Source organism: Leiobunum rupestre, chromosome 5 (genome assembly GCF_980474605.1).
Source record: "Leiobunum rupestre chromosome 5, qqLeiRupe1.1.hap1, whole genome shotgun sequence".
Classification (NCBI taxonomy): Eukaryota; Metazoa; Arthropoda; class Arachnida; order Opiliones; family Sclerosomatidae; genus Leiobunum; species Leiobunum rupestre.
In genome coordinates, this window is record NC_143388.1 from 72,009,198 (window position 1) to 72,017,595 (window position 8,398).

An 8,398-nucleotide genomic window follows, 5' to 3' on the forward strand; every position below is an offset into this window, starting at 1 on the left:
TCAAAATAATTTCTACTCAGTTTAAGGTAATGCGGAGAATCGAAAGTTTTTGAAACGGTTGATCCATGGGGCGCGTTTTGGTCTACAACAATTGTTCGCAAAAGGGGGGCTAATGTATCCCCCCACCTTTTCATTTCCAATTGCATAGGGGTATCTGATCTCATTGCTTGCTTAGGTGAAATATTAGTAAAATTATCTCTAAATCCTAAATTTTTCCTCAACTCTGGCGTTAACTCGAGTTTGCAATAATGTTTACTATAGGAAGTGTATTGTACGTGTCCACTTTCTAAACTATATTCAAAACCCACTTCCAGATCCGCCTAGGATAATGGTAGCAGAAAAATTGTTAACGTAGCTCGGGTCGTTTCCAACATTCTCTGAAAAACAGATGACCATAAATTCTCATATTAGTAAGAATTTAATATAGGTGTTAAAAGTGATAAAATAAGCCTTAAAAAAACAACATACAATACTTGTGTCCTCATAACCTGTTGCTACCAGCAGTACCGAAACATTAGACGAGGCTGCCTGTTTGTAGTAAATGATCAAGAACGATTGAAATGATTCTAAACGAAATGGTAGCCCTAAGAAAGCATAATGCTTAATTTTCTCTCCGGTTTTCGAGTCATTTGGACAATACCAATAAAATTCTGGTGGCCATACACAACTCTCTTGTTCGGGCTGAAAAGGAACTTGAAAATTTTATTTAACTGATCTAGCCTAAAAGAATAATTAATCACTCAGAAACATAATTACATTTTCCAGCAGTATGTCTACTCCTTCAAAATAATTTAACGAATAATATTACTAATACCTTTTCTCTAGCTTCCAGATGTAAAACTACCCACAACAATCATGACAATGAAACTTATTTCTTTAATTTCACGAATTATTTATACTGTACTAAAGTTAAAATTTTATGTATTGCTCTGTTAGCCATGAGGAGGGAGAGGTCGTGGGAGGTTCCAGGATGGTCATACAAGTCGTAGAGCATCAATAATACTGGGACGATGGGGGCGGAGTCCATAGTAGTAGGAATCTACTCACCATCCCTATTATTATTCAATAAAAAAATTAACTTTTATCACGATTCTTTTATTTTCCTATCCAACAATAATCATTTCAGTATATATCAACCATTACAATAACCAGGATTATATGCAATTCCTAAAATAGTGTATTCTGCCTAGTTAATAGTCTCTAAGATTTCCACCAGCGGGACCCCCGAAACAGGATTAATTTTTATCAAAGTTGTATCAGAAGTAAATTAGGGCGAAGTAAGCGCAATGTATTTTCAGCTATTCTAATTTGCCTAATTTAACACGTGACGAATGTTTTATCGCTAACCGATGAGCAGTAACCTCTATTTTTGGTTATGTTTTACAATCTCCCGTGACGTTAATTTGTTTCAGCCAATGAGAAATCAGGATTTACTTGTAGTTTCGAGTGTTATTTGATCTCTAGATATACGACACAGCATTCTTTTAGTTCCTGGACCCCCTCGAGAAGAGACACGTAGATTTTCGAGCTCCGTACGCCGAACTCTCGACTCTATTTACAGGCAAAGGATTAAGGATTTCAGTAAGAGTAAGTGACTTTATTATTTTTCTGTAGAGGGAAATTATGCCTTGTTTAAATTGAAAATGTAGCGTATTTGAAGTAAATAGACTTAGTTTCTAGCCAAATAGTCTTAGAGTCTAACCAAAATAAATAGAAAAACATAATTTATTGAAATTTAGGCTTAACCAATTAGGCTTAAGAATGTCGGCAATAGCTTATAGAAACTATCAGTTTACAGTATGGACATCGAAGCGTATCGACTTAAAACGTTTCGCCATTGGAGAAATCCGCATGTTGCTAAAGAAAAACTAGCGGAGGCCGGATTCTACTATATTCAACGGGGCGATGAAGTCAGATGCTACAAATGCCATGGAATCTTAGGAGACTGGGAATCAGGAGACGTACCAGAATGGGAACACGCCAGATTCTTTCCACACTGTCCGTCGAGGGATAATTCAGCTTCCGAAAAAAATAACCTTTCGCAAGAATGGTAGATCCCGGCCACACCAAGGTCAGCGGCACCGGAGGAGGACGATTTAATATCTATTCCGGTTAGGCGTGGTGATGTAGAACTTTTAATTAAATTATTTATTCAAACTGCACTTGCAGAAGGTAGTTCGTTTCAACCCTTTAAATGAATTTGTTTATATCCCTTAAGAAGATCGAGTTAATTTTTTTATATTGATAAAATACGATTTAAACGCGTTATTTATATTGTCGGTCTAATATTAGAACCTGTTTTACGCAATCATGTAATTAAAAGTAAAATAAAATTGGAAATGTATATTTCTTGTTTTTATTGCCTAGAGATTAGAAATTAAGGGGTATTAAGCGATAGTGGAAATTATGGTTAACGAGGGAGGGGTGTAGCGACTATTTTAGAAACGGAATAACCCGTCGCGTACTTGTGGGAGAGCGTTTAATTATTATCTAAGCTAATCCTAATCGACTGAAAAACTAGGATCATATATAAAATGTTCGCTAGCCTTAACCGTCGTAATTAAATCCAAAAAAACGTTAAGAATAACTTTCAAATATATAAGCTTTTATTTCAGGACAAATTTCACACGACCGCTCGTGGTAAAATTCAAAACACAACTCTCCTGCCTTTTTCGCGCGTTCTTAATTTTAAAGTTCGATGGCTTAAAATATTACATATACAAATGAATACCTTTTATATACGTTTACACCTACCTTTTTTGGAGGTTTAAAACTACTTTAGTTTAAGGTTCTACATACATTTAATTCTTAGTTTAGTTTTTATTTTGGTTTTAAGTATAATTATTTATTTTAATTTGGATGAAACGACCTATTTTTTCACATTCCCCCCAAAATTGACATGAAATTATTTGAATGTTAATTTTCATACAAGTCAAATTTGGTCGTTTTCATCATTTTGGATTTCCAGAGGGTAGAGGAGCCTAATTGGGCGTTTGATGATGTTTCTGTTTGGCAAACGAACCATATATGACCTAACGTGGCCATCGCGCCCCACAATAACTTCTGTGACGACCGCTAAACGCCACAGGTTTTTGGGAATTTTTTCCTCGTGCACCAACACGACGTCTCCTTTTTTGAAGATAGTGTTACGTTTGTTTGGCAAAACGTGGTGGGCGTTTCTAAGCTCCATTAAATATTCTTCTTTCCAGCGTTTGAAGAGTTTTTCCTTTAGATTGGTACAATAACGTACTCTTATTGCAAATTTTCGCTGAGAGTTTGGGATTTCGCTTTCCTTTAGTTGTTGAGGTGGTAAGCTGGTGAGACGTTTACCCGTTAGAAATTCGGCCGGCGAAAGGGGCATTGGTTCGCGGCTGTCGCTGAACACGTAGGTTACGGGACGAGAATTGACAACCGCTTCGGCTTCAATCACGATCGTTTCTAGTTCCTGGTACGACAAAGATGCCATCCCGAGTGTCTTCCGAATAACGTCCTTGCATGTTCTTACTAATCGTTCGTAGAAACCACCCACCCAGGCTGCCTTATCAGCGATATATTTCCAACGGATTCCGTTATTTCCGTAAAATTCTAGAGTCTCGTGTCCTGTGAGTCCTTTCCAAATTAGTTTGAGGTCTTCATCGACCCTTTTGAATGACTTAGCGTTATCGGTGTATATAACTGATGGTTTTTCTCTTCTAGCGATGATCCTTCTGAGTGTCAATAGAAACTCGTACGAGTTTAGTGAAGGTACCAGCTCCAAATGCACGGCCCTTGTGACAGCGCACGTGCAAAGGCAGACATAAGCCTTTTCTTCGACATTCCATATCATTACGTTAAGAGGTCCACAAAAATCGATCCCCACCACTTCAAAACATGGTGCTGGTTCAATCCTGTCTCGAGGAAGGGGTGCCATGGGTACGTCGCCTGGTTTGGAACTGTATTTGGTACAAATGACGCATTTCTTTATTACTTGTTTGACTACTTGTCTAGCGGAAATGATCGAGTAGCGACCTCTTGTTTGCGTGAGTGTACTCTGAATCCCGGAGTGATATACCTGTCCATGGCTTCTCTTGACAATTAAATTCGTTAGTCTTCGATTTTTGTTTAATATGATCGGGTGTTTCTCTTCCTCCTTTAGTCTGGATTCGTCCAATCTCCCTCCTACTCTTAAGAATCCTTCTGTGATAATCGGTTTAAGCGAGACGATTTTCGAGTTCTTTTCGATTTTAGATCCTTGTTTGATTGCTGTGATTTCATCTTTGTAGTCTTGCGCCTGGATACATCTGATCTTCAGTGGTAATCGGACCAGTTTTCAGTTTTCTTTTGAGTTTTAGGTCAAGGTATCTCAACACATAGGCAGTAATTCTGAAGGCTTTATTTGCAGAGTTATATCTTGTGAGATCTATCAATATGTGAAGGCCATTTTCGTTATCTGCTTCTATATTCACGGTAAGACCTATCAGTTTCGTCTTGGCTTCGGCTTCCTTGCTGAATTCTCCGTTTAGTTTACCTTTGGGCCAATTTTTCCGATCTTCCTTTAACCACGGTACGCCGTTGAACCACGTCTCTTTGATTATTAAATCTTCGGCTTTAGCGCCCCTTGAAGGTATGTCTGCAGGATTGTCCACGCCTGCGCAGTGATTCCAATTATGTGTTTTTGTTAGCTGCTGTATCTCCGTAGTTCTGTTCCGTACAAATGGAGGCCAACATTTTTCGGTGTCCGTTATCCAATGGAGAGCGTCCATCGAATCGGTCCACAGGAAATTTGAGATGTTTTCATATTGGAATGTTTCTTCGATATGAGAAAGTAGGCGGGCGCCCAATAGGCAAGCCATCAGTTCAAGACGAGGAATTGTTAAGTTTGGTTTGAGTGGCGCAACTCGAGATTTCGAAGCGACAAATGAAACACCAATTTCGTTGGACGAAGTTACGGATCGAAGATAAATTACAGTGGCGTAAGCTTTACAACTGGCGTCACAGAATACGTGTAATTCTTGATAAATAATATTCTCTTCGTTAAAGTAACAACGGCTTAGATCAATTTTTCTTATTGAAGGCATTTCCTGGCGCCATAGTTCGAATTCTCGTTTTAGTTCTGATGGTAAATCGTCGTCCCATTGTAATTCTGGTATCTTCCAAAGTTTTTAAAACAGTATTTTGGCGCGAACTACATAAGGCGAGAGCATTCCAATAGGATCGTGAATTTGGGCAACCGCACTCAAAACGTGTCTCTTCGTCGACCTTCCTTCTTCTAGTATTTCGGCTAGTTTGCTGAGATCGAAAGTGAATTTGTCGGTGTTTGGATTCCAAAGTAGGCCCAGTATCTTGTTGGAGATATTTTCGGTTTCTCCGTCGAGTATCATTGCTTCTCCGTTCAAAGCTGCTTGTTCTCCCCATCTCTTCCTTAGTTTTGGGCAATTTGTCTTCCACTTTCGTAGCTTCATGTTAGCATCGTCCATGATTTTCGAGATCTTTTTTGACAGTTTGAAAGACCTTTCCGTGTTCCGCGATCCACTAGCGTAGTCATCGACGTAGAGAGAGTTGCTTAAGGTTTCAACTGCCATTGGGTCGGAATCCTTGTGTACCTTTATGGTGGCAGCAAGCAAGAAAGGGCTTGCGCTCGCTCCAAAAGGTACCCGAGTCATCTGAAGAACTTGAAATTCATTGTCCAAGATCCGACCGTTTTCCTCTTTCGTCCATAGAAATCGGACGGAGTTGCGTTCTTCTTTCTCTAGGACGATTTGCAGAAATAATTTTTCTATGTCCGCTGTTATGGCGACACAGTGGTTTCGAAACCTCAAGAGCATGTTGAGGATATCTGGATTTAGACTTGGTCCTTTCGATAGGCAGTTATTGAGCGACAGGGCTCCTTAGACGTGAGATCATGCGTCCAATACGACCCTGAGCTTAGTCGTAGTTCTTTCTTCTTTCAGAACCGTTTGGTGGGGGATGTAATAGGTTCCTGTAAGCTTGATTTCTGGATCATGGACAATTTCAACCATGCCCAGCTTTAGCTGTTCGTCGATGACGTCCTTGTAGTTTTGATAGAGTACCGGATTGGCCTTGAATTTCTGTACCAATTTTTGCATTCGTGTAGTGGCGACTGTCAGGTTGTCTACCAGTTTGTCTTTTGGAACGACCCATGGAAATGTAACGTGATAACGTCCATCCTTGAAGTTAATTTGTTCTCGGAATTTCTGCATGATATAGTCGTTTTCTATATCGTCCTTTGTTGTGCCTTTAATTCCGAGCGCTTAGATTTCCCAAAACGCTCTTAGAGTTTTCGATACTTCAGCTTCGTGGATGCTGACTTTAGCTACTGACATCTTGATAGTATTTACCCCGCTAGGAGTAGTGCTCAATGGACCTTGGATGGCCCATCCTAGTTTAGTTTCTGCGGCGATTAGGTTCTGGGTAATTCTTTCTATAGCTCCCGTTGCGACGTCAAAGTAATAGTCTACTCCTATTAAAACACCTATAGCTGACCCAGTGTGCGTGCCTTCCGTTAGTTCATCCGCAAGTTCATACAATCTTGAGTTTACGAATGTCATAACTTCGCTACAGTCTACCAGGGTCAACGCCCTGCAGATGTACGGTACTTCGACGGCCAGTATTTCAATTCTCGGTCTGCTTCCTCCCCTCACTTTTTGAACGGTAAGTTTAACAACTTTTCGTCACACTGTAGTTGGTTTCTGATTTACAAAATTTTTGACTTCGACGTCCATCTCTCCGTAAACGGGTAACTCCAAACTTCTAGATACCTCTTCCGTGACAAAGGTTTCCTGGCTGCCGTTGTCCAATAGACATCGTACTATTTGACTGCGGCCTGTTTTCTCTGGGTTTTCTGCCCTAGCTTTAGCGGTTTGCAACAAGACGGTCTTGTGTAAGCCGACGAGTCCCGACGTGACCTTGACTTTAGTTTCCTCCAGTTTGTCTTTTCTCGGATCTGAAAAGTCTTTGGCTTCAGCTTTGTGAGATTTATTTTCTGGACAAATAGCTGAGTTGTGTCTTTTTCCGCAGATTCTACATGAGTTGAATTTTGAGGTGCAGTTTCGGCTTTCATGACCCATTCTTGAGCAAACGTATTACCTATTTTGGTTCCTAAAGACGCGCGTTTTTTCTTCTAGAGTGTAGATTCCGCAATCGTTGGTGGAGTGAGCTGATGATTTGCAGAAGATGCAATAGACGCCTTTGGTTTTCTCCGATACCTTCGTCGAGAACACCGCCGCTGCCGGGCGCGATCTTCTTTCGCACCTTTCGTATTTCCCATATCCTGTAGCTGAATTTTCTCGGGAGCTTTCTCGTGTTTGCGTTACGCGTTTCTCGGCGGTATCACTTTTTAGAACGGCACATATTTCTCTCGCTTCAACTTCGCGTCTTATGAAATTCAACAAAACATTCACATCAAACTCCTCATTGGCTTTACAATTCATAGTACGCTTTAATCTAATTTCGTATCGCAAAGTGCCTATTATTTTTGAACACAAAGATATGCCATTGGCAGTGGTGTCGACGCCAAGCGCTCTAAGGCTTCTAATATTCGACGTGAAAGAGTCGTATAATTTTCGCAAAGCGTGCGTATCGTTTGAATTTTTTAAGCCCTTAATTCTATGGAATTTGTTCATGAGTTCATGAATCACTAAGTGTTCTTGACCGTATCTATCGTTAAGTAATTTAATCGCGACATCGTAATTCTCGTCTGAGGCTCTTAAACCTCCTATAATCTCTCTAGCATATCCTTCCAAATAGGAATCTAGGTAATAAAACATTTCTACTTTTGAAATACCCTCCTTTTCTTGGACTGCTGATTTGAATTGACTCCAAAAGCCTGGCCAGTCCGCGTAGTCTCCCTTGAATTTTCTTATTTGTAGCGTAGGTAGTCGACACTCTTCTTTCCTCGGCTGTGTAGATTCATGGTTTGATGAACCGCTGGCCAACGGACTTCCGGCATTTGGGTTCAGCGACTGTATCTTCTTGTTTGCTCTGGTTTTTGCCAAGTCGATCTTGTCTTCGTATTCCATCACCGTCGATAATTCTTTCATCAACGTCACGTCTTCCTCTGTTTCCACGGGCGGCCATAAGGTCAAGATTTGAGAGTCTAATTCTTTTAGTGATTTTTCCTTTATGCTGATTAGTGATAGCTGTTCTTCGAGCGATAGAACCATAACTTGAGGACTTCTTAGTAGAGTATCGATCTGCGATGTAGCTGTAGTAATGTTCTTCCGGATAGCGGCTCTTATACTTAGTAGTAGCACTTCACAAGATAGTCCTTAACGAATTCCCGGGTTTCGGCACCAAATTATGTAGCGACTATTTTAGAAACGGAATAACCCGTCGCGTACTTGTGGGAAAGCGTTTAATTATTATCTTAGCTAATCCTAATCGACTGAAAAACTAGGAT

At 40.2% G+C, this 8,398-nt stretch overlaps 4 protein-coding genes across 4 annotated transcripts; all 4 read right to left on the reverse strand.

Moving 5' to 3' along the window:
• Window positions 1-2,932: 2,932 nt before the first annotated feature.
• Window positions 2,933-3,910, reverse strand: LOC149945811 (uncharacterized). The gene has a single exon (XM_090176717.1). The coding sequence runs from the start codon at window positions 3,908-3,910 to the stop codon at window positions 2,933-2,935; it is 978 nt and encodes a 325-aa protein (XP_090032843.1).
• A 1,231-nt stretch (window positions 3,911-5,141) lies between these two features.
• On the reverse strand, window positions 5,142-5,804 carry LOC149945812 (uncharacterized). The gene has a single exon (XM_090176718.1). The coding sequence runs from the start codon at window positions 5,802-5,804 to the stop codon at window positions 5,142-5,144; it is 663 nt and encodes a 220-aa protein (XP_090032844.1).
• Window positions 5,805-5,879: 75 nt separating this feature from the next.
• On the reverse strand, window positions 5,880-6,200 carry LOC149945813 (uncharacterized). Its single transcript, XM_090176720.1, has one exon. The coding sequence runs from the start codon at window positions 6,198-6,200 to the stop codon at window positions 5,880-5,882; it is 321 nt and encodes a 106-aa protein (XP_090032846.1).
• Window positions 6,201-6,671: 471 nt separating this feature from the next.
• LOC149945814 (uncharacterized) lies at window positions 6,672-8,162 on the reverse strand. The gene is made up of 2 exons (XM_090176721.1): window positions 7,087-8,162; window positions 6,672-7,020 (listed from the first exon to the last, which is right to left on the reverse strand). Exons 1-2 carry the CDS (start codon window positions 8,160-8,162, stop codon window positions 6,672-6,674), a joined length of 1,425 nt encoding a protein of 474 aa, XP_090032847.1.
• Between the last annotated feature and the right edge of the window lie 236 nt (window positions 8,163-8,398).

What these genes read in the sequence shown, in the direction of transcription:
- LOC149945812 (XM_090176718.1), bottom strand. Translation starts at nt 5,804, where the DNA reads ATGCTCTTGAGGTTTCGAAACCACTGTGTCGCCATAACAGCGGACATA.
- LOC149945814 (XM_090176721.1), bottom strand. Translation starts at nt 8,162, where the DNA reads ATGGTTCTATCGCTCGAAGAACAGCTATCACTAATCAGCATAAAGGAA. An exon ending in GTCTTTAGGAACCAAAATAG is followed by an intron (nt 7,021 to 7,086) that starts GTAATACGTTTG and finishes CAACTCATGTAG; the next exon opens with AATCTGCGGAAAAAGACACA.
- LOC149945811 (XM_090176717.1), bottom strand. Translation starts at nt 3,910, where the DNA reads ATGGCACCCCTTCCTCGAGACAGGATTGAACCAGCACCATGTTTTGAA.
- LOC149945813 (XM_090176720.1), bottom strand. Translation starts at nt 6,200, where the DNA reads ATGCAGAAATTCCGAGAACAAATTAACTTCAAGGATGGACGTTATCAC.